At 39.6% G+C, this 26516-nt stretch overlaps 1 protein-coding gene across 1 annotated transcript; it reads right to left on the bottom strand.

Moving 5' to 3' along the window:
* Positions 1-1508: 1508 nt before the first annotated feature.
* Positions 1509-26282, bottom strand: abhd18 (abhydrolase domain containing 18). The gene is made up of 14 exons (XM_076149227.1): positions 26154-26282; positions 22569-22677; positions 17097-17181; positions 13499-13599; positions 12823-12898; positions 11982-12060; positions 11522-11555; positions 8734-8872; positions 8391-8480; positions 7489-7590; positions 5845-6053; positions 4894-5030; positions 3181-3343; positions 1509-2021 (listed from the first exon to the last, which is right to left on the bottom strand). Exons 2-14 carry the CDS (start codon positions 22658-22660, stop codon positions 1964-1966), a joined length of 1365 nt encoding a protein of 454 aa, XP_076005342.1. The 5' UTR covers positions 22661-22677; positions 26154-26282; the 3' UTR covers positions 1509-1963.
* Positions 26283-26516: the final 234 nt, after the last annotated feature.

The following is a 26516-nucleotide window of genomic DNA, read 5'->3' on the forward strand; positions in this document are numbered from 1 at the left end:
TATAGATGATGACCTTGGAAACCAACCTTGGAAACTTACAACAATGGTGTGCTTGCGTTAAGTCTGCTGTAATTAGTGCTAAGTCTGCTGTAAGAAAGAGAAAGTGTTTCGGGCCACTCGATCAATATATCCGCATGTCCATCTGCAGCATTGGCGAGTGAATCCAAAACCAGAGAATACATGGATCTCCGATCAACGTGGCGGAAAGTAGCTATTAAGTCACTGGTTTCTCCCAGACAAGTGTAGCTGCAAGTTACAGAATGGTCATAGTTAGGAGAGCTCTCCACAACATTGTAAGAAAAGTGTATTTCTTGTGTTTACATTTCTTCATCTTTCATTAAGTCTTTTCCTACATCGTTTGTGATTTGTGTTGTGAACTTGGCTAATAAACAGCTGATTCAATTCAATTCAGCTTAATTTATAGAGCACCAAATCACAAAAAAACTTTATCTCAATGCACTTTAAATACAGAGCATTTAAAGAAGCCCAATATTCCCCCATGAGCAAGCATTTGGCAGCGGCCAGGAAAAACCCGGGCTCTTTTTGCTCACTTTTAAAGCTCTTTTTTTTTGTTTTTATTGGAGCAAACATGTTTTATCACAGTGCGCATACAGTTATAGGATATTTCGGAGATAATTTTTCATACAGAGAGGGGGAAAAGGAGAGAGAGAGATTGAGAGAAAGAAAGAAGTTTTAAAGCTCTTGGTCAGGCTCCATCGTACCTTAAGAGTACCCCTAAAGCGCTGCACTCCCAGAATGCAGATTTACTTGGGGTTCCTAGTATCTCCAAAAGCAACCACCGCCCAGATTTGGTCAGGGAGAGAGCACCCTCAGTACATATACGATCATTTAGCAGACGCTTTTATCCGTAGCGACTTACATTACATTACCACCCATTACAGAGGGGGAGCATTGCTCAGGGGCACCTCGGCAGGGACTCGAACCGGCGACCCTCCGGTTCCCAAGCGGAAGCTCTACAGACTGAGCTACTGCCTCCACATTTAAGAGTATGCTTAAAACATTTCTCTTTGATAAAGCTTATAATTAGGGCCGGCCAGGCCAAAGTCCAACTCGACCATGAGTTTGTGGTCACTGAGTCACAGTAGCTGATTTTCTTTGTTGCATAATCCTTTTACTGTTTAGAGTGGTATATCTTCAGTGAATCTGTTTGTTTTGGGCTAGAAATGAGCTGCCTGCTACAGGTGTTGAAGCGCATGTGTTTCCAACAGAAGCTGAACTGCTATTTTTATTCATGTTTATTTCCAGGAAGTGAAGAGTGTCAACATGTCATCACACCTTAAAATCATCTAAAAACATTATAGAAAAATGTATCCTAGTATCTTCCAGAAAAAGGTGATATGGCACAGCCCTCAGCTAACAAAGATTGGACAAATGACAACTTGTCATACCAAGAAGTTGCTTTAGTGTTCTCAAAATTTTTTCAGTATCAATTAGTTAACTCTGGTATATACATCATATTTTGTGTATTCATTAGATCATAACCCTAATTTTGAGGTACAAAATCTGGACACAAATTCAGTTAAATATTCCCATTTTTACGTCATATGTTTGTCTAGGAACAGCTGCTAAAAACAATCTGCTGTAAACAACCTGTTACTAAATTACATTCATCGATTTTATTCTCTAATAATAATAATAATAATAATTAGCAGTTCAGTAAGAGTTTGGCTAAAATATTATATATATATATAAAACACTTCAGCTGATAGAAAATAAAGGGAAATACATTTTCTTCACCAGTGCACTGTATCACTAGTTGTAAATAAAATGCAATCATACTGAGACGTTTTTATTGGAGTTAGCCATGAAACAAAAATGACATCATATCACATTTGATACAGAGGTGGCTAGTTTGTGGACAGGCATTGGTTTTAAAAAGGATACAGAGAGGGGTGGGTGCAGGGTGGTGTTAACAACAGGGAAGGTCTTTGTTCTACCGTGGCTAATGGAGGTCAGAATACTTCTGGCAGAATCTGTCAAATGCATCATAGATTGCTTGCCTGGAAATAAAACAGATAAGAAGTGAATTATAAAAGAACCATACAGCATATTGTAACATGACGAACAACAAAGACTGCTGAAAAAAGCCTACAGTTTATTACAAGTGAGTAATGAAGAAGGCCCAAGCATACTTTGAGAGCAAGTGATTTGTGTATCTTCAGTGTTATTTGTGCAGGCTCCCCAATGAGAACTTAAAACATAATTGTTCAAAATATTTCATGGCTATTTGAGCTCTACCCAATGGCCAATCACAGGTCACGCGATTAAGAACAATATTATCTGCTGCATTGGACCTCCCTTTTCCTTTGTCCTTTCGTCTCAACATCATTTGCGGGATACTGAGGACTTAAACATGATTGGCAAGCACATGCGTACAGTGCACAAGGTCTGGGTTTTAGCCACCAGGGACAGTGTCATTCAGTGTAGTGATGTTTCTGTTTAGTATGTTTAGACTGTAGGGCTAGAGGTGACGAGGATCCTGCACTAATTAAGTCCCAGAGGGTGCATGCTTTATCTCATCCCTAGTTGGAATGCATCCAATCAGTCGTCTCAAGAGATACCAACGCCTTTTTTTGTATGTAGATTTTCCTTCTCAGTTGTTGAAATCCCTACAGCTGTTTTGCTGCAGCATCCATACTTTGTGAATTTATTATAATTAAACTTCATTTCAAAGTCCATGAATACTGTATTCTGTTCACATTTCCATTCTTCAACATGGACTGATACAAACACATGTTATAGACCAGCCAGAGTGCAGAGGCAAATTAGAAATTTGAAAATCTTCTGTGGCCCACCCAAACCTTTAATCACAACTCTAATCAACACACATTAAGTATTTCCCTATGTATTTTTTATTTGATAAACACACACAAATGAGGTTTTCCGTAAATTATGATTTACCGCCAATGACGAGCTAGGTTGGATAAATGAAAAATAACATGGAATTTAAATCCCATGGTTTTGCTTTATTAATTGTTATTACTTGTTTAAATGTAAGTATTTCATCATAAATGTTATGATGGCCCACACTTTGGGAAACACTGCTTAGACTGTGCTTTAGACTAGATGTGACTTCACAAAAAAGTAAAATAGCAGTTGGTTAATATCATACTGGACATTATGATCTGGTAATTTGTCTCACAATTGACAGTCAGTTACCTGAACACATTCTGTTTAAACAGGTATGCACTGATGTGTCCTCCATTCAAGTATCTGATTTCACATCCAGGCCAGATCTCCTGCAGACTGAGAACTCCATAACGAGGGATATATGCATCCTCCTTTGCTTGTACCACAATGATGAGACTGGTGTCTACAGGCACTACAAGAGAGGGAGGGACAAACAGTGACACTGATGGATATACCATGAACAGCAAGAGGGTCTGTAGTGTCAGACACTGTGTGTAATATATTTGTGTATTTAGTGTGTAAACATATGGGTCTTTGTACTAAATGGTTAATGATGTTATGGGTCATATGGTTTTGGATTCGGACTGCTGTTTTGGTATATTACAACATTGAATGATCTGTTTGTTTGATTGTTGTTGTTTGTTTATCATTCCTGTTTAAAGAAATGTATCTTGTTTTTTGAAATTTTGATTTGTTTAGCAACATAAACATTTAATGATGTGACTGTCCGGAGCAATTTTTGTGTTGTGAGATTAACAAAAACATTTAGATGATATCACAAAATATATCTAAATTAAAAACCAACTGAAAAAAACCACTATTTCTTCAACAAACGAACATAAAATATTTATATTTTCACATCAATAACCTCCACATGTCTATAAAACTCCTTAAAGAGCATGGTTTTAAGCTCTTAAACAGTTTCTTTGTGCGCCCTCAGGCATGCCAAACCTCTCCAAAATGGCTAAGATGGGAATTTTTATTAATATTTTCTAAGACTGGGCAACGACTTCTAATTTGTAATCAGGATTTGCTGCGATCAATCGCATTGTTATGCACTAAATTCAATAATGAATTCAAAAGTAGTGTATTGCGCACTTTTATTTAAAAGGTACTGCAATATGAACAAAAGGGCATTAACATTTTGTTGCAAACACTTTAACAAATAAAGTGCCTTTTCACAGCAGTATTCCTTTAAAGCAATTAAAATCATAGTGTTTTCTGCTCTGTAAGGCCTCTGTGTCAGGCCTGTCTGCTCTGGGTGTAAGGGGCTGCTGTGGTGGCATCATCTCTTCTCATGGCCTTCTCGACGCGAAACACAGCCTTTTGGAGCATGTGATGCTTTGACATGCTTTGACATGATTTGTCGCCGTTCAAACCATTTTCTATTGGATGAAAAACTCGTCGATCAAGTCGGTTTAGGCGGGGATAATTATATTCTTGCGTACTGACTGGGCACTTTTTTGCAACACCAGAAGTGAATGAACATGTTCATAACAGTTTTTCACTGTTTTAAATGGCTATTGTTTTTAAAAGAGGTCTACTTCCTATCCGTACATGCTGAGAGGTGGTGGATACTTTGGTAACGTAAAAATCCACCATGGCAGGCATGTGTTTTCTGTGGTCAGTGGTCATTTTGAGGTCAGGGTTTTGTTTGAATGGTTAGAAAAAAAATTAAAGTTGTATTTGTAGAAGCTGATAGTTTTCTTAGCTTGTTTCTGTTGTTTTATCTTCATGGTGGCTGATTAGTAAAGCAGAACCTTCATTGATTGTATTGTCTGGCGTGGGTTGGGACCCTACCTCACTTTTTACCCCATTTATTATTAGGTACTTAGAAGTCAGAGATTAATATTGAAAATAGTACCATACAAAATAAAACTGTTGAGGAACTACACCATAGGGAGTGGTGACAGCTAAATTCCCCCGAACCTTCTTCTACTTACACCCCCCAATAACACTAACCAGAAAAATTGGCCATGTGTGTGCATTCATCCATCACTCCCTTCATAAAGCTTTGAGACTCTCTCTGTAACGATCGCCGACAGCCGTCCTCTAAAGTCATATTCTTTTGATGCTGTGTGTTGTCCGCATGGCGACATCTAGGGAAAAAAGCAGAGGATATTTTAAAGATGACTTTATACAAAACGGATTGAACACATTGTAGCAGTGTGTCACATTTAGTCAACAGTCTTTAATTTGTAGATGCTGGAAAATCAATCTCAATAAAATGACTGAAGACTTTGACTGACAGCTGTTTATTATTTGACAAATGAATGGAATCCAAATGAAATCCTGAAATCCTCCAGAAATAGGAATCTCAAAACTGAATGCTCCTATATACCAGTACTAGAGGAATGACTACCATCTTCAATCTTCGTAGCTACCTTCTTTCTGTAGACCTTAGAAGACCCCATGGTTTGCTCAGAATCTGTTGTCTTTAACCGAAGCTATCTCCATTTTAGAGTCATTGTCATGCCATATCAGTCATTTTTCATAGGTACTAGAAGCACTCAGTCAGGTGCACAGGTTTAAATTCATTCTTTAAGGTTCACCTTTGCTGCTTTCAGCATTTGCTTTCTCCAACAACCCAAAACTGCACAGAAAATGAAAAAAGTGTGGGTAGGGCTGTGTGTTGTTCATCCATACACTACAGATTGTTGGTAATCAAATGTATGAAAACACTCTATAATGTATATAGGTTTGGATTCACCTCACTATTAAAAACCTTAGATAGATAAAATGTAGAAACAATAACAACAACAATAACAAGCTGTCTGGACATCAGATGATCTAAATCCAACGCTTTCCATCCATCCTATGTTTAATGCCAAAAACAAAAAAATAACAAGGAAAACAACAATGATGAGCAAGAAATGATCCTAACAGGGTACCCCATCTTTGTGTGTTACTTACAATTTATGCACAAAACCAGGCCTGTTTGCAGGCTGAAGTTGTCCAGCGTATCCTCTAATCAGCTGCCGATGTTCTGACTCAGTGCTCCCTCCATTCCCAGAGTACTGGCCCACTGGTGCTCTGTAATCTTCAGACAGACTGAGCAGATTCTCCAGCGAGTGCTGTGGAAGGTTCCTCAGAATTTCTTCACCCATCTTAAAAGAGTCAGCCTGACATATAGACACACATAGGTCAGGGGGGAAAAAAAGAAGTTTTTTTTGTTTTTGTTTTTCTGTTTTTGTTGAGTAAACATTCTCAAAAACACAGACATTGATATACACCTTGTACACTGCACATTGATGTTTGTAGGGAGGAGTGAAAGTTTTTTCTGTACCTTTTGCATGGTATTTTAGTGTCATTGCAGAGGAGAAGAAAAAAGAAGGAGGACTATCAATGGCAATTCAGTGGCATGTGGCAACTTTTGCATCAAGATTCACCAATGTTTGGTATTGTCGACCCCATGCCTGCTCATATCTGCAATGAATATTTTCCTCTCTGGAGATGCTGGTGCAGACAATGTTAGTCCCAAACCAACCCTCCAGAGTCTTTGCATGCACCAAGGGCTGCACCAGCAAACGACTAAACATGTCTTCACTGTACATGGTGCTTGACGCCACTTAGACCCCATAAAAGGGGTATATATAATGTTTATACCTGCAAGAAATTGGATATTTTACTAATATGGATACTTTCTGTAACTCAATCCTTTTTGTATGTGCAACATGCACTCATTGGACACTTTCTTAGATACACGCAATCCAATACAATTCAATGTACCAGCCTTGATGAAAATCCTACCATTGGGATGCTGATAATGTACAGACATTGTGTCAGAGAGGAGTTGATTGAAAAGTGGATATTTAAATTAATGATTTAATGATTTCTAATAATACTAGGGTAAAATTAACAAAGTAGACAACAGACTATACAACAGAGCTCTACTGAAGGTGAGTTAGCACCAATGTTATTAATCGGAGTAGCAGTAGTAGGAGCTGGTACAAACATGGCTACAAGTAAATAAACTAAATTTCATCTGAGTGAAGTAAAAAAAGTAGATTTTTCATGTATCATTATTTAGGAAGAAATTGAGAAAATGCACATAGCAGGGTACTCCAATGAACAAATCAATTTACAATCAAAATACTGCTGCTCCTCTATCAATCATGAAATGATTTTGGGCCAAATTATATCACAGAAATGATTTTACAACATGAACACTCGCTCATTTGGCGCCGGTCGGTTAACTGTCCCCAGAGTCCAAACAAAACACGGACAAGCAGAATTCAGCTACTATGCAACAAATAGCTGAAATAAACTTCCAGAAGATTTAAGACTTGCTCCAACACTGACTACTTTTAAATCCAGACTAAAAACGTTCATGTTCACCAGTGGGTTCTGCTAAACTAGAACTGCACTTTGACTTTTGCTAAGCTGTAAACATTGCACTTTGATATAATACACTTTGATTTTATTATTTTACGCTTAATTTAAATGTCTTTTATCTGAAAACGTGTTTTAACATCTATCCATCTATCATTATTTGCAAGAATATGAATGAATAATCCTGTACAAAGGACATCACATTATAGTAAAATGATAACATACCCCACAGTACTCCAACAGCTTCATGATCTCCTCTTCATAAACTGAATTGATGGCATACTGCTTCTCCAGCTCTGTCCAGCTCACTGCTCTACTCAGTACTCCCTAAACACAGAAGGACAGGGATAAATGTGTCCTTCTTCACACCATGGTAAAATACAAACATGAAAACATTGAACTTCTTCATTATGCCATCATTGAACTAAGTAGCCACAAGAGCTACCTAATGCTATTTAAATCTAGCTTATTTAACATTTTCCGTGTGCCGGTAGAGGTCAGTGAATAGGGCATGCTCCTGTTCAGAAAATCTGATAAATAAATGTTGTGTAATCAAATTAAACTAAGTAAAAATACTATTTCATAAGTTCTGTACTTCCATGGGAATGCTAACCCAGTCTTTTGAGAAGAAAAAAATATGTATTAAGAAATGACTTGTAGATTTAGAATTATAGGATTAGAATTATTGATTAATTATTATTTTACACAATTCCATGATTTGTAGGTCCTTCACCATTCAATAAGATTAATGACATTTTCATTATAAGTTGTAGCATGTAGCGTTGAGATTTAATGTTCACTGACCAGGTTTGCTGGCCTTTGAGTAGACCCTAGCCTGCTCAGTTGTTCAGCCATAGTCCTAAAAGGCCTATTATTAAAACCATAGTTAACAGTATTATATTCCTACACTTATGAATGCAGTTTTATTTAACTTCCGTATCACTATGAATAGTTATTCTATCTCCATCTTACAATACTTACTGATTGGTGTTTTTGCTTTTTATGTACAACTGCTCACTAGCTCTCATTGAAGCCCAATGTGCTTCACTGCCTGTCTCAAGAACTGTCCTCTAACCTGCCATAAATGAATATTTAGTGATCTATGTTAAGTAGAAAGAATGTATTACCGTGGTAAAGACGCTAGATGCTGTGGACCATGACAAACAGGGAATCAGAGGAATGGGCTTTGGCCAGTTTGTCACAGCTAGTGATGCCATCTGGACACAAAAATACACATACAATATATTGAAAACGTATTTTGTGAGAAATATGACCATTTGGCAGGCTTAGGTATAGTATTTATCAACTTATGCACTAATGCATTTGTAATAGGCAATGGACTTCTCTTCAGACTTCCTTGTTCGTCACCTGGTGCTATAAAGGTATGCAAGTTAAATTAAACCAAAAACGAACTGTAATTGCTGTGATAGATAAAATTACACAATGTGTGCTGTGCTGATGGTGACTTACATATCCACCCATGGAGATGCCCGTCATTCCTAATGGCCAGTATCCCTCTCTCTCCAACCAATGGAGGAGTACTGTTGACTCCAGGTTCAAAGACCCTCCCATCACAAATAGGTCTGAGACATTCTTCAAGCTGGACCGCCTAAAATGCTCACAAATAAAATACCACTATAATCAACACCAAATAAATCCTAGCTCTAGTCTACACATATATACAGTATACATGTATATACAGGTGCAGCTCAATAAATTAGAATATGGAAGACTTCCCCATGACTGTGTAGCCTACTGAACTAGACTGAGAGACAAATGAAAGGCTCAGGATACCTTTGCAGGTGATATGAGTTAATTAGCTGATTGAGTGTGACAATGTGAGTCGACAATATTGAACTTTTTCGAAGTATTAACATTTTCTGAGATACTGAATTTGGGGTTTTCATGAGCTGTACGCCATAATCATCAACATTTAAAAAAAAATTGTCTACATACAAATCCTCCCCTCCCCTGTGGAGGTTTAACTCATTACTGCTGGCAGATAACACATTCTGTGACACAATCTCTGATTCCACTTTTAATAAAAACGACTCTACTTTATACTCATTGCTCTGGGAGTTGCTGAAAGCAGTCCTAGAGGCCAGATTATTTCCTACTCCTCTTACTCCAGTAAAAAAGACAACACCAAGGTTAAAAAACTCTCAGCTGCCATCACCTCCCTCGACCAACAGTGCGCATCCGATCCCTCCCCAGAACTTTTGAAGAAACACCTTAACCTTCAGACTGAATTTGATCTTATCTCCACCAAGGAAACCAGGCATCTACTACTACAAACCCGTGCTACTTATTACAAACATGGCGATAAAGCCATTCGTTAGCACACCAGTTAAAAAGACAATCCACCTCCTGTCTGATACCCATGATCAGTACTGAAACCAACACCCCCACTACTGACACCGTAGAAATAAACCCCACATTTAAATCATTCTACCCCTCCCTTTACAATTCCGAATTTCCTTCAGACACCACAGGGATGAATCAGTTCCTTGCCAAATTCAATTTCCTAAACATCAACTCCGACACTGCAACAGCACTGGATTCTTCAATTTCTCTTGAAGAATTACGCCCCGCAATCAGAGCCATGCAATCCAACAAAGCCCCTGGTGGATTTCCTATAGAGTTTTTCAAGAAATTCTGTACTAAACTTACACCCATACTCCTTTCGATGTTAAATGAATCCCTAGAGAAAGGCACACTTCCGCCCATGTTGTGTTCAGATTCAATAGCTCTCGTCCTTAAAAAACACAAAAACCCCACCGCCTGTGGCTCCTATGGACCTCTATCCCTATTAAATGCCGATGCTAAGATCTTAACCAAAACGATCGCTCTTCGCTTGGAAAGGGTCTTGCCTACTATTATCTTGAACGAGCAAAAAGGCTTCATTAAAAGTCGACACTATTTTTCAATACTCCCTTCTAAATGTTATCCACTCCTCTCACTCTGTAATTTCACCAGAGATTGTAATCTCCCTGGACGCTTAAAAAGCCTTCGACAGGGTAGAATGGGAATATTTATTTGCAGTACTGGAGCAATTTGGTTTCGGAAACAAATTCAGCAACTGGATTAAATTATTATACTCTTCACCGCAGGCCAGTTTGTCATACAAACGATATTCGTTCAGAATACTTCACACTACAACGGGGGACCCGCCACTCTTCTTTGCCCTTGCCATCTCGTTACAGTCTTCAACTCTCTTTAAAGGCGTTATCCGTAATGGTGTCGAACACCGACTATGTGACTGAAAGCCTGAACACGGAATAGTTTATTTTTATTTTTTATTTTACATCCCGGGCGGGCCAGGACGGGGTTGTATGAATGCGGGGTTGGGTTGGGTCTTTTGGTGGGATTTCCTCTCTGTTTTTTTGTTTTTCTCTTCTCCTCACAGCCTATGATGCCATTTGCAGGAACCTATATTGCTGTTTGACATCATCCTGTTAAAAACGATTTTCCCCTATGAGATCGCATCAACATCACTGATGCCATCCTGGACTCAGTTTCCACCCTACTGTGCCATGCTCTCACAACCTCCAGCGGCCGTGGCTTCCTGCTGTTTCAGTTTCGATGTACTTGCATCTCATATTGCCTATTTTACCTCAGGGCCTACGAAAAAAGTTAAACAACAACAATTATAATAAATAATACAACCCTCTTTTTCTATCTCTCCTTTTCCCCCTCTTCTGTATAAAAAAACATCAAACCAAAATGTCTTATAACTGTATGCGCACTGCCATGTAAAATGTTTGCTTCAATAAAAACAAATAGAAAAAAAGAAATTAACACAAATAATTTTTCACGTTGTGTGTAATAAATCTATAATATATGGGAGTTTCACCTTTTGAATTGAATTACTGAAATAAATTAACTTTTCCACGATATTCTACTTCATCGAGCTGCACCTGTATACAGTGTATACAATTACTTATTAAACTTCATTATTACAATAATTCATATATATATATAAACAAATAAATAACATTGAGGTATTGAATATGTATTCACTTATATTCCCGTAAAAGATCTGAACTGTACTAACAATTAGGCTACAGTTACTTCCTCAAAACTTGCCAACAAAAAGTTTGTTTTGGCCAGGTTGGTTGTGTTGTGTGTTGTGCTGTGAGGAATAGAGTGTGAGAAGAAAAGGTGCAATAGCTAGGTTGGAAAGTTTAAGAACTTTTCTTTACGCTGAGTAATGTGTCTTTGGATTTGTTTATAACTGTGTGCAGGTCTGCTTACTAACCGTTGGTGTTTGGGTTTACGGTAGCCATGTAAAAGTGAGTCAAGGACCAACAATTGCTCAAAGACACGGGCAGAGAGTATAACACTTTTCACTTGATTAGTGTGCCTGCATCGGTAAGAGGCTCTTAATTTCTTCACCAGCAAAGCACATAACCTTTTAGCATTCTATGTATTCCATATGCAGTGCAGTAGTTGATAACAATTTACTAGTAGACACATTAATAATTTGCTGGACCTCTAAAGGATTGACAAATAATGTTGTGGTTTCTAATTTTGTCTTAAACTCGACAAACCACACCTTACGTTTCCAATATTTGATGAGACCTTTCCTACATACTTACTTGTCACCTGATGAATACAATTCTACATGTATACACAAAACATTTTACAACATACCACAGTTACATACACAATTGTTACTGAAGAGGGAAGTGAGGGCTGTCTTAAAAGGATATAATAAGGGTTCTCCAGAAGAAGTGAAGCCATTCCTGCCTCTTTGATCATAGGTCTGGCCATTAGGGTTCGACGACGCCAAAAAAACTGAACACACAAAAAAGACAAATTCTTTAAAGACTATAAAATGAAAAGTTTGAAATTTGACAGAGAAGAGTATTCAATAAAACAGTGGATTAAGGACATATTCAGAATCTTTCACATTTTGCACACTCTATTGTGTTGTAGATTTGATTTTATTGGATAAAATTGCAATTAAACTGCCCAAATCCAGGTGTCCAAAACTTGTGAAGACTTACTAAAGAAGGCTCAAGGCTGTAATTGCTGAAGGGGCTTCTGCAACTGAATCAAGTCTAAATACTTATATAAATCAGAGATTTAAACGTTTAATTTTGAATACATGTGAATAAATTTAAACATGTTACTGTCATTATGGGTTACTGAGTGTACATTGATTGGCAAAAATGGCAGTTCTATCCATTCAATATTAAATCTACAATTCAATAGTGCAAAATGTGAATGGGTCTGAATATTGTCTCAAGCCATTGGAAAGGTAATAACTATGTTTGTTAAGTTTACTAATTAACTAATTTTACTGTAGTGACTATGGTTTAAATGCAAACAAAATATAACAGGATCAAGTAACGAAAGTGATCAGTATTTGTTCATCTCCTGTTGCTATTTTTCCAAACATTCTACCAAATATGGATTATGTTCTCTTTTTTTTTAAACAAATTTCAAGCAACTTTATGTTAATATGCATGAATGTAAAAACAAAAGACAAAGATAAATTGACTGGCAGATCAAATAAAAACACGTAGGATAGAGATAAAGGGTTATGGACGTTACATGGTCTCCAGTTCCAGCCAAGTGTATGCATACTGGTCTGTTCTTCCGCCATCTTTTAGGAACAATAAACTGGAACCTGGAATAACACAAACTTTGAATATAAAAAAAGCTGCAAAAGAACAACAAATAATAATAATAAAAATAATTCAAAAGTGGCATTTCTAATATTCTCCCCACTTCATACAGTTGCAGAATAATGATGTATTCATCTGATGGCAGGTTTGATGAAGGATAGGTTATTTACAGAGGGGGGTATTCCCAGGGTGGTTTTTTAATTAGAAAGATCAATATGAGAATTTCTTTTCCAAATGTAAGCACCTTGCAGCCAAAGAATGGTGCGACAGAAATAAAACTTATTGTTTGCCGGCTAGATTTTGATTGTATTAGATGGCAAGCAAGTATCAGATAAACAAGGTCATCTTTTAAACTGCACAATAAAGACCTAACAAAAGTTCCTATATATGATTCTACATTTAGGGTGCACAATAAGATGTCATACCTATAATGATATCAATATTGACACTCCCCCAAAGCTGAATCTAGTATTATCGAGTATTCCATCCTTTTTAAAGTGAATGAATCTGAGAATGAATGAAGGACACCATAGACATCAGACACTGGCATATACTGGTGGCATATAAAGCATGAGCCAAATGTATGACTTTAAGTTTTCTACCTGGCCTTGACAGCCTCTGGTGGTAGTATTCCAGGAACAAAGTGCTCCAGAGGAGAGATAAAGAAGCCATCATGGATCCGACAGTCAATTTGGTCCTCTGTCTGAATAAGAAAGCATAAGCATACAACAGAAAAGAGTAAGTAGTGGAATTATACTCAAAATCACAATCACATTGCTCTAAAACAGAGTGGATCAGGTGGTGTGTAAACTGAAAGTGGAGTCATATATAATACTAATACTAATAAGACTAAGATTAATGGAGGCAAAACACCCAAGAGCTTATTACACCTGCACAACATGGCAGCCATTATATTATACTGCCTGTCAGGCCGTCTGTCTGTCTGTTTGTCACAGTGATAACAGATTTGGGTCAAACTTGGCAAGTTCGTTGGGGTCTGGGTCAGGACCTTTGCTACTGATTTTTTTTCTTACTAGACATATAGATCAATTGTGGGTGATACTGTTTCAGTATTGTTGGTGTTATGCACTATACTGTACATGTAACTAAAAATGTGTTTTACACTTTCTGATGAAGGCCTCTGATAAGATGCATGCCTTTACGTTCTTTAGAGAAGGTAAGGTCGAAGAAAATGTACTATAGCCATGACAATATTATAGTATTGGTATGTAAGTGAACCTTGTGTTCTTGGCAATCATATAATATTATATTATTAATATTCAGTATTAGAAAGGAAGTACACAGCTTGTTCTTAACCTTGATTGTTTTTACAAGCGTCATTCACTCATCATCAGAGAGGAAGCGACATTAGGTCTTGGCAGGTCACTGTGACATGGTTACTAAGGTAGCCAGGGCCACGGTAGAACAATGGAAAGGCCCCCACCCTGATACTCTCTGATATAAAATTATGTTGGATCTAAGAAGAACTTAGTGTATGTATTCACAGTGACGTGTGATGCATCGCTCATGTGTGATTGAATAAAGACGAAGAAACCTCAATCGTCTCCGCAAATTGTTATATAGAATTATACTATAATGGCAGATCTTCACCATGATTGATGAGTTTCTCTTGATGAACCTCCATTTACCCGTGCTGGAGTGGACTGCTTTTGGCCATTTGAGGTCAAGAGAGGAAGGTGCACTGTAAAGAGACATGGGATTATCTTGACCTGCCTGGCTGTAAGAGCAGTGCAACTTGAAGTAGCATCATCTCTAGATGCCTACTCCTTTCTCACTCTTACATGCTTCATAGCAAGACGTGGTCAGGTGTTGGGACTATATTCAGACGGCACAAACTTTGTTAGAGCTGAGCACGAACAGAGGGAGGCAATAGGAAAATGGAATCATGATCAGATCAATAACATACTCCAGAAGGGAAACAGGTAGGTTTTCAATCCTCCTACATTGGAGTGTGTGAACACTTGATTAGGTCTGTATGGAAAGTGTTGAACTCCACCTTGAAAACCCAGAATCTTAATGAGGAAGGCCTCCATACAGTCCTTTGAGAATCTGAGGCTATCATCAACAGCTGCCCCATAAGGCCTCCATGGATCCAAATGACTTAACCCCAAACCACATTCTTCTTCTTAAATCCAAGCCATCATTGCCACAAGGAGTGTTTTAAAGAGAGGATATATAAGCCTGGCGACATTGAAGGCAAGTGCAGTTTATGTCGGACTTGTTCTGGAATCGCTGAGTCAAGGAGTACCTGCCTCAACTTCAGGAGGACCAGAAATGGCAGAGTACCAGATGGAACTGCATTCCTGAAGATCTCATTATTATCATGCATTACATTACATTACATTACATTACGGTCATTTAGCAGACGCTTTTATCCAAAGCGACTTCCAATAAGTGCGTTCAACAAAGGTAGATAAAAGAACTTCAGGTCACAAGAAATCGTAAGTGCATTTCCTTCCTAAAACCAACAGCTAAGAGCATAACTAGAGCTAGAGTAGAAGTGCAATAAGTTAGGTACCATGATGAATGACTCATGATGCATGACTGCGACTCTGAGAGTCCATTTTGGGAGCCACAGAATTGCTCTCTGCTTTTTGGAAGATGACATGGTTCTGTTGGCTCTACAGGGATGAGAGTCAGCACCTCCAAGTCTGACACAATGGTGCTCTGCCAGCAAACGGTGGAATGCTCAATGCAGGTTGGGAGTGAGCTGCTGCCTCCAGCGAGGAGTTCAAGTATCTTGGGACCTTGTTCACGAGTGAGGGAAAAATGGAACGTGAGTGCAACAGGCGGATTGGTGCGGCAGCCACAGTAATGTGGTTGTGGGTGAGATCACGGATACAAGCGAAAACAACCAAAATGAGTTTTCCTCCGAAAGCGTGGCTGGGCTTAGCCTCAGAGATGAGGAGCTTGGATATCTAGAGGGAGCTCGGAGTAGTGCCGCTGCTCTTTCGCGCCGAAAGGAGCCAGCTGAGGTGGTTCTGGCATCTGATCAGGATGCCCCCTGGAAGTTTTCCGGGCACGCCCTACTGGAAGGAGACCCCAGGACAGACCCAGAACTCGCTGGAGAGATTACATATCTCATCTAGCCTGGAAACGCCTCGCGACCCCCGAGGAGGAGCTGGAAAGCGTTGCTGGGGAGAGGGACACCTGGAATGCCCTGCTTAGCCTGTTGCCCCTGCGACCCGATCCCGGATAAGAGGAAGAGGATGGATGCATGTACTGTGCTTTACCATTCTCTTCATCTCTTTCCCTCCCTCTCTTTCTGCCTGTCTCGCTCTCCCTCATCTCTGTTTTGCATGCTATTTCCTAACTGCACTGGCAGTTTCTATTGCACACCCAGCCATTCGTAGAGAAGGAATCTCTCCGGGGAATTGCCTCTCCCGCGGTTTCTTCCTTTTTTCCTCGTCTGTCTAGAGAGCTTTGGGCTGGGTTGGAAATTTTCCAGATGTTATGGGTCTGTAAAGCTCTTTGAGACATTGTATGTGATATTGGGCTATACACTTAAAATTGACTTGACTCGACTACGCTGAGTTCCAGAGTAAGTGTGAATCCGTTTGTGGACGCGTCACCAGCTAACTCCCCTGGTTAGCCTTCAACGGCATGTCGATTGTTTGTTATCGCCAATCAGCCACAATCGCTATTATGGTCAAACATAACCTTTATTTGAGCGAGATTTTTCACACGAAAAATGCGCACATGACAGGCAGCCTGAAGATATACTGCTGCAAACGAAAACAACAGGGGCCCAGTGAGGAACAGGGGCCCAGCTACAGCAACAAAAAATTGATCAGCCAGCAGAACAGTAGTTTTAACAATCACAACCAAGTCACAATAAAACTAAGTCACATTTTGCCCAATACAATTATATAAATGTTGAATGTGGGCCAAAGCAGCTGTTGTTGACGTAGGTTTATATGTAAAACAATATATGTAAATACACAATGATTAGGATAGGAATGAAAGGCAGAATCTGTGTTTTTGTTAATGAACTAAAGTACAGTTTCCAAAGAATCTATCTTTGCCCTTGAAGACAAGAGACCAATTTGAAATATTGCTTCAAGCTTAGTAAGCAATATTCACTCAAATAATTATTGGTTAAAAAATAATAATTTAGAGAACAAATGATGACATTGTGTAAAGTAGAGGTATAAGGTAGGGAAGAGAAAGGTTTTGTACCTTATCTATGTAAACTGGATAGTCCTTGGGTACCAGGTCCTTACATTTCTCTCTATCCCCAATGATCTTACGGAACTCAAAGATTCTGCAGTGGGAAAAAAAAATACATATAAATTCATGGTTGGATACAGATGGATTTGTTTTATCAATGTCTAAATTTACATGCACCCTCATAATCCAGTTAGAATGTGAGTAAAGCAGTAAACAGCATACTACTGCAGCATAATATGATTATGTTAATGTTATTATGCTCATCATCCAGGTAATGACAACTGCTGTGACATGTCTGCAGGACTTATTGCATGTATACATGCATGTATACCCTTTAATCACATTTATTAATCTCTGATGTAAATGTGCATGTCAACCTCATTCACACACTGCATTTTTGGGGAGTCCCCGAGACCGTGTTTATGCTGCAGCACCAAACATTTTTAAGTACCATCTTGTGTTTCAATGACTTTTCAGTGTGTTGTGAAAAAAATTATGAAAAATAACTACAGTTCTAAAACTGCATTCTGGCCGGAAGGTGGTAAATAGTAATGTTGTAGTACTACATCAGAGTCCAAGTTGGAAGAAATGAAAACACTGCAGTAAACAAATGAAGGTGTAGATGAATGTAACTTTTAATTCTTTTATGTAAGTAAATACATAAGATTTACTCTTTCTTTTTTATTAATAAGGGAACAGATTGAAACAGGTAAAGAAATTGGTAAAACATTCGTTCTGATCACATTTTAGTGTTGCAGTGAGCATGGTATAGTTGGCGGGCAAGAGAAAATGTAAGTGTCACATTGATGCCAAGATACTTCAACCCCGTGCAACTGAGATTAAAGGGGCAGTCTGCATGGCGGAGCTGCACACCTAATGTGTTAAATGTATACATATAATTGTTTATGCCATTATCTGTTCTGTAAGAACAAGAAAAGTCCCATTTCCTGTTTCTGGTTAGCATACTGCATCCTTTCCGGTTGCCAATTGTGTCACTGAAAGTGTTGTGGCTGCTTTGAACTTCGCTCCTTTTTTAAGCGACTTCTTGCTAAATCCCTCAAATAGCTCTGTAGCTAGCCCAACTCCTTATCTTTTAGTGATGGCTTCTCTCTCTGCCTCTCTCACACAGTGTGCCACATGTTCAGTCATTTATGAACCGCCTTTAGAGATAATGGTGATTGTGATAAATGTAGTTTATTTGTAGTGCTGGAAGCGCGGCTTAGCAGATAGAACACTGCTCAGTAACATGGAATACTAATAAGTCGACAGTTAGGCAGCCCCCTGTAGCCAGCAGGTTCCCAAGGCCTGGTGACTGTCTGAAGAAGCATAGTAGAAGCATAATGATAGAAGTAATGGCAAATAGCAAGTAAACTATAATGAACAGATTTTCCCAGCCATGTAAAACTCCTTAACTCAGTGGTGGGCAAACCTTTTGGCTCAGGGGCCACAATGATTTTTAAATTTGACGGACGGGCAGTGTGAACTTCTATAAATTACCTGTAAAAGCTATTGAATACATTCCCCAAATGCTCACTGAATGCACTTTGTCCTTTCTTCCTTTTATTTTTATATAATTTCTGTTTTGCCAACATGTTCAACATGCTGTTATTATTAGAGAGGAATCAAGGAGACGTTGTAAATGTCAGCAGAATGGCAAGTTTATTCCCTATTTATACACCTGAGCCCGGGTTGGAAGTGCAACAACAGACTCACTGACTTTCCCTCTCACAACTGAACTCCTTCCTGTCTCTCCCTGGCCAACAAATAGGAGTGCGACCTCCCCCCATGCGTGCGTGTGTACGTGTGCGTCCGGGATGCTACAGTACAATTTGTATTGATTAATGGCACGAAGGCTCTCACATTGTTGTACATATTGTGTAACAAATTGTTCCCTTGTAGCTTCACGTCAATATGTCCACAGCAAAAGCAAAATCACAAAGCCCATTTTTGTTGCTCAGCTCAGGAAAGCTTTACCAATAATCTCCCCTTTGAGCTCCCACACTCATACACATAATCAGCAACATGAATGGCAAATGATTGAGGCAATACTTCTTCATATCGTAGCAGAAGAATGAGCGTCCAGATTATATTATTGCTCCATGTGTTTGTACCCTCTGTTGTCAGGTTTAACTCTCTGTTTTTACTGAGACTCATCAGCATGGTTGTTGTTTTTGATCCCAACGCTTTACACGCTAGTTTAGCGTTATGTTAACATTTTCCTGTACACGGGAGATGTTTCCAGGCCGAAGGTGATGCTGCCTAACTCCGCAGCGGCAGAATAGCGCACAGGACACTTGGTTGTTCTTGGGAAGTTGGCAGCTTTTTTCTCACCAGTCTCTGGCACACTGTACATTCACATCTTCATACGTAACCTGTAACTGTAACATTGCTCCCGCCAACGATCTACGTACCACTGGACTCTCTCTCATGCTCCTCCACACGCACGCCTTTCATGATACCTGCACAACTCCTCTTCTATCTGGCATGGTTTGCTTCCTTCCTGTGATCCATGGAGTTTTGAGGTGCTGAATCATCCACTTTGCGCATTGCAAAGTTACGCTTGATACCCACCACTTTTGCCTTTTAAACTGTCCTGGTGGCAAAGATGGCATGGTCTTGAGCAGCAAAAGATGGTTTGGGGTTAGTGCTTTCTTCAACAAGGTTTTGCACCTTTGCGCAGGAATTTAGGACATTCCTCACAGACCTTATCAACCTTTACTTTACCCCTCCATGAAGGGATCCAGTAGGGGGATTGAAACTCCACCTTTGCCTTTTTTTTTTGGTATTTGTTTATATTGAAGCAAACACATTACATAACAGTGCACATACAGTTATAGGACATTTTGAAGATAATTGTTTATACAGAAAGAGGGGGAAAAGGAGAGAGAGAGAAAGAAAGAAGGTTGTATTATTATTATTATTATTGTTTAACTTTTTTTGAAGACCCTGAGGTAAAATAGGCAATATGAGGTACAAGTAGATTGAAATTGAAATAGCAGGAAGCCACGGCCGCTGGAGGTTGTGAGAGCATGGCACACTTAATGCCTTTCTGAAGGAGAGCATCATTCATATGAACGAGATTCTAACTCTCCATTGCTTCCCCTTAGTTCACGCTCGGCTCCGACAAAGTTGGTTCCATTATCTGGCCGCAACTCCAACACTTGTCCCCGTCTTGCTGTAAAGCATCGAAGAGCATTGATGAAGGAATCTGTGTCCAATGACGATGCTACTTTGATATGGACAGCTCTTATTAATAAACATGTGAACAAAACGCCATTTTTCTTCACAGAACTCCTTCCTCGTTTTACTTGTAAAGGGCCGAAGTAATCGAACCTAGCACAAGTGAGGTTCATCTGGTGCAACTCTGTCCTGGGGTAAATCTGCCATTTGCTGTTGTCTAGGAGCTGCATGTAGTTGTCAACAGATGATACGCTTTGACAAGATTTTCCTAATAGCCACACTAGCACCAGGAATCCAGTATTTATGAAGCAGGCTAGAGAGCATGTGGTTTCGACCACCATGTCCAACTTCTTGATGTATCCGCGATCGTCGCATAGCGTAAGTGACACCTGTCACTCACTGAGTTACATTGCAAAATGGTACAGAAAAAAAGGTTATTGGTCTAATTCATTTACAGTTCATGTTGAATTTTATTTTATGCGCAGCATAGATTTTCTTGTGCGCTGAGAATGTGCGAGTAGTGCGCGATTGCGCACACGCACAGCTTAGAGGGAACATTGCTCTCCGGTCAGAATTTTCCTGTAATTCACAGTCGACGGTCCTCCATCTATCCCTGTGTTTAGAAGGCAATTATTTGCTGATGGTAAGGATATTAGAAGGCATGTTTAACTCATACATGTATTCAACCTCATACATAGAGGCAGCAACGTCTCCGGAAGAGACAATATGCCTGCAAAGCACCCAGATCTTCTGATTGTATTGATGGTCATGAAAGAGCTCGTTCCATGTATGCAGAAGCACTCTTCTGTGCATTACCAAAATGCTCTTGCAGCAAAGCCTTAGCCTTGGTATATCCTCTGTCATGATGACAAGCTCTCTCGGTAGCCCCCTGGTGTACTGCTCAAGGTAATATGAACAGTCTTTTGGGTTTTCCTTCATCTACACAATATTGTGGTCAAAAGCTGCCATGAATGTACGATACAGTAAAGGGTCACCATCAAAAATCTGAGAGACTGTTGTTGGAACATCGCTGTTACTTCATTCTGTCTTTCCAAAGCGGTCATTATCTGACTCTGATCACTGTTACTTGGTACCAGTCCTGCAGAGATGTTCACTCTGGTGCCGAGATTGGATGGATTGCATTTCCCCTGGCTTCTGTGTATGTTGACAGTGTGTCTTGAGGTTGAAATGGCTTGGCTTGAGCCACGCTTCTCACTTTTCTTGTGTCAACATTATATGGTAAATTGACACCTGTTGCTTTGTTGACATCAGGCACAAACAATTCATTGTCTGAGCTTCCCTTTGTTGCTTTTCATAATATGAAGTCATGCCTTTGGAATTCATAGATTCAGTACTTGCAGCGCGAGACCGGCCTGAGCCTTTAAGGACGTTGACTTTAGCCAATGATACAGCTATTTCCACTTCCAGCTTAAGTTGCTCCTTTTTCCTTTTCATCTGTTCCTCCAATGCATGTTGTTCCTTTAGTAGCCTTTGCCTTGCCATGAGGGCGGCCATGCCTCAGCTTTTATGCGTGCTGATGATGTAGACGAGACGTTTGATCCAGTTCCAGTAGCTCTTCACCTTCCAGTCCTCCTGCTTCCGGTGTTTAACACACTATCACTTGGGTTAATTTTATCTTGTATACCAGATCCTTCGATACATACCACATTCCTTCCTTTGCCACATCCTACCTATGTGAGCCTCAATAAGCAGGACATTAAAAAGTGTCAGTCTGAAAGCTGCAACCCCAATTTGAAAAGATCTGCAGCACAAAGCGAGCCCACACTGCTGATAGTCATTTTTGCAACGAATAACTTAATTTCGAAATTAACTATAACACAGTATTACACAATTGGACTTTTAATAATTCCACTGTAAAGGTGATTTGTCACCTTACTTATTTTGTTAAATAATAAGTTGCAGTTGTATAAATGTATATTGTGTGTGTGTGTGTGTGTGTGTGTGTGTGTGTGTGTGTGTGTGTGTGTGTGTGTGTGCGTGCGTGCGTGTGTGTGTGTGTGCGTGTTTTTGTGTGTTTGTTTGGGGGGGGCGAAAGTATTCTTATCTACAGAAGGGGTGCCCTGCAGAAAAAGTTTGGGAACCACTGCATTAATCATATGCGTTTGCGTTGCAGTCAACAGACGATACCCATCCCCGGGCTCACCCCGTCTCTGAGTCAAATCAGCGTGCACAGGTGAATACCATTACTTATAAGCAATCATAAGTTACTCTCATGGCTCCTACAATCTGTATCGTTAAACAATTTGCTCATTTAAAAAAAACAAAAAACATTTTCAGTACCTCTTAAGGTCTTCTGGCTTCCCCCATCCCCCAATAAAGAGTTTAGTGAGGAGCAGCCTTCTGTAAAATACATCCAGTCGGCTCACCCCCATGGACCAGCAACTGGCATCTACACAGAGAAACACATGTATTATTTCAGCTCAATCTTAAAGTTTCCATACAATGCAAAGCCATTTTTCTTTTACTAAGTCTGCAACCTTTTCTCCTCATAGATTCAGACACTTTCCCCTTAACACATCTTTCAGGTAATTTTCTTGCTCTGATGAAGTAAACATATCTAATGTAGCGTCAGATGTCATCTAATGTGATGCACAGGGATGCCTAGTGGTCGTGAAAAGAGATTTCAATGGGAGGGCAAGTGAAATGTCATTGTTACTTGCCAGTGCTTCATTACAGATCATTTTTAGTCGAGCAAGAAATTTGTTTGCGTATGTTGTATTGTTGAGGCTTTGAGATGCGTCTTGCTAGGTAAAACAAACCATGTGTGTGTCGGAGTAGCTCCACGCATCCAAAACAAAAACTCCCACTGACCCTCCAACTATATTTGGCGTCACTGTGTTCAATTCAACACACATTGGCGGCATAGGCATAGCTACGGTTAACAAGTGCACAAGGTGAGACCAGCCAGTAAAAGCATGGGAGAGGCCAAGCGTTTGCTCCCCGACATACAGTATGGACTTTCTTGTGAAATAATATGAGATAGAAGATAGATAAAGGCATAAGATGAAGAAAGCAGTATTTTGCAAATGGGCATTGTGTTACATGAACTCTGAAGTAAACAGTAATATGGCAGGGGGGCGTCTTTTGAGGCAAACACTTTGGAAAAATGGAAAAGTGACATAATCCAGGTAAAGAGTTCAAACCAACAAACAAACATGCTTCTTCACGCATTTAACAACAAAGCAGACCGTTCTCTCCATGGCAATAAATGTAGAAGAAAAAGTATCAATTACTTTTAGTTACATCATTTCAGTCAATGGATAAAAGGTAGTGCTAAAGCCAAAATAACACAAAGTTCATGTTGTGTATTGCGTATATTTGCTTTATATTAAATTGTGAGTTGTTTAATCGTACTTAATATGTCATCTTTTAACGTTTAATATTAGGTGAAATATCAAACGTTAAAATCGTATCAATCGTATTTTTAATGTTGATTTATCTGGGATTGTTTATCTGTGCTCTATTAGCTGTTCTGCGAGTTTTTGTTAATCAGCATGTGCGACTATTGGTAAAAGTTATCCAGTGGAGCAGGACATGGTGTTTCTGACCGTTTAAGGTTCCTTAACCAACTACCTGCATGAACTGCTGCATCGGGAGAGAGCCTCTAAACAATAGGACTGCACTGGACTGTGCTTTACCATTCGCTTCATCTCTTTCTCTCTCTCTCCCTCTGCCTGTCTCGCTCTCCCTCGTCTCAGTGTTGCATGCTTAGACTTAGACGAACTTTATTGTCATTCAAGCTTTACATATAGTGTACATTGGAATGAAGTTACGTTGCAATTGGTTCAGCGGATAGTTATTCACAGCAGAAAACAAACAAACAATGAATAAGGTAGATATAAATATATACTGTACTAAATTATATAAAGAATTTCTGTACAACAGGATGTTAAGAGTCAGGGAAAGCAATGTTACCTATAGATTAGACAAGTATTTGTTCTGGTGAGAGTTCGGTGTGTGTGGGTCTGATGGCTTGGGGGAAGAAGCTGTTGCAGAATCTGGCTGTTCTGCTCTGATGTTGCAAAACCTCTTGCCAAAGGGTAGCGGGAGTGGTGTGGGTAGGTGGGTGGGTGGGGTCCTTCCTGATATTCTGAGCCCTGGTCAGGCAGCGGGTGTGTGCAATGTCTCTGACGGATGGAAGAGAAGCCCAGATAATCTTCTCCACTGTCCTCACCACTCTCTGCAGGTGCTTCTAGTCTGAGGTGTTGCAGTCTCCAAACCAGATAGAGATACAGCTGGTTAGCACACTCTCTATAGTGTTTCTGTAAACTATGGGAGAGGAATGGAGGGGGGAGCTGTGCTTTATTTCCTCGTCTTCCTGCAGAGCTTTGGGCTGGGTCGGGAATTTTTCTGATGTTGTGGGTCTGTAAAGCCCTTTCAGACATTGTATGTGATATTGGGCTGTTCAAATAAAATTGACTTGACTTGTCCGTTCCATATATTGCTACATTATAATTTAGTATAAGCAAAGCCGGTTCCGGCGCTGTGCAAGCCGCAGCAAGCAACAGTTCCTCTCTCTCTCTTTCTAGCTTTTAGCTGTTTTTCTATTAATGTTATGTGTTTTTTTGTTACCTAATCAGTTAAGTTGAGGAGGAGAAGGGGTCAAGAAACATCAAATGCATGTGGCAGTAAGAAAGGATTTGTAACTGCCACTTTAGTCCGAATCTTGATAAGTTCTTTAAGATGGGGTGGGGTGATTGGTTTCGAGTAACTGTTAAATAATGGTGCACACGCATGCACACTTCCATGCACAATTCCCCCTTAATAATTCACAAATAATGTGAAAAGGTTTGTACAACAAAAAACTTTGTATCCTGCCCACTACACTACCACTATGTATCATAAACTGTCAATGGAAATGAATTAATGGCATATTGAAATGAGTCAGTGTTGCATCATCATTCAGAATGGTGACGTCAGAACTCAATAAAAAAAAAAACATATTTTGAGTCGGTGGAGGACCTTTTTTTTTTTTTTTCACTAAACTGAGTGAAATTAGTTCAGTGGGAGAATGTTGCTTCTGTTGTTACTGTTTATTAACAAATACTAGTCTAATGAGCCGCTGCCTCTTTAAAGACGCACCATAGCGTCTTTCTGGGCCATGTAGAGTTGCTGTTTTGGAGTAAGTGTTGTATTGAACTACAAACATTCTGACCTAAACACAGGTACCTGTAGAGGCTCTGTGTTAGTGATCTGCTTGATTCAGTGCCTGTCCATTGTTATTGCCAGATCCTCCTGATCCAAAACATGCATACGCTCGTGTAACATTTTGTTTTACTGCGTGTCTGGGATAACAGACAGCCATGATTAGACGTAATGGTCGTGGTGATGATGCACTCTAGCAGCTCGGGAGCCTGTTGAATCGGACTATCAGTGCAGTTTCAGCAGCAGGAGGGCACTAGATGGAGGAAAGCCTACTTCATATTATAATCGCAAATGTTATTATTGGCTTGAACATACATGCAATCAATCAAGACCTGAATATGTAAATAACATTTTGCATGAGCGTTTACTGTGTGTAAATATAGAAGATGGTGTGTTTGGTGAACAGCAGATCCGGCGGATGCATAAGTTGGGCCACCCCTTGATCCACCGTTTATTGTAGTTGTTTGAAATGCTTCTAGGTGGATCCAAGTTTCGAAATAGCAATCTGTGTGTATGGGTGCAATGTGTCACAGCACGCAGCAGCTCGGGGGCATGCGCGAGGTCCGGCAGAACAAACAGTTATCCAACTCCACTCCAAAGTTAAAACAATAATATTTAAGTTAGCTAACTTAGCTTTGTTCAATGATTACCGGTGGCTGACACACGGGCATACTAAACGGTCAGTCAGGCAGACAGAGTGACAGTTAGACACAGACCCACCTCAATCTTTAAACTGTTCGTTATGTCCTTGCTGTGTGAGCTCAGCTAATGTCCTTCGAGTTACATGCTTATCACGTATGGCTTGTCGCTGTCACTACCCGATTTGAACCCGGAAACCAGATTTTGACCACGCATGCGTGTCGTATTTAGAATGCGTCTACATCCGGTCACCGGTTTCCAGTCAGACAGACAGACAGATAGAGGGGGGGATGTAGGGTGAGAGGATTTTTAAGCAGTATTGCCATCATAAGAACATGTGTGTGATGTTTCTCATGCAAAACATATTTCATCTGGAAAAAAACAGACATTATATCAATCTGAAGATTAATTATATGGTTATTTGTTTTTTCCTGCAAGTTCATC

Source organism: Genypterus blacodes, unplaced genomic scaffold, assembly GCF_046128005.1.
Source record: "Genypterus blacodes isolate CSIRO-AG114 ecotype Tasmania unplaced genomic scaffold, CSIRO-AGI_Gbla_v1 ptg000044l_1, whole genome shotgun sequence".
NCBI lineage: Eukaryota > Metazoa > Chordata > Actinopteri > Ophidiiformes > Ophidiidae > Genypterus > Genypterus blacodes.

Excerpts from the sequence above, each read along its gene's own strand:
- abhd18 (XM_076149227.1), bottom strand. The coding sequence starts at position 22,660 with ATGGGGGTGAGCCGACTGGATGTATTTTACAGAAGGCTGCTCCTCACT. Across the intron at positions 17,182-22,568 it reads AAGCCAGAAGACCTTAAGAG|AATCTTTGAGTTCCGTAAGA; the intron begins GTACTGAAAATG and ends TTCCCACTGCAG. Across the intron at positions 12,061-12,822 it reads TGGCTGGAACTGGAGACCAT|TTTTTTTGGCGTCGTCGAAC; the intron begins GTAACGTCCATA and ends TTGTGTGTTCAG.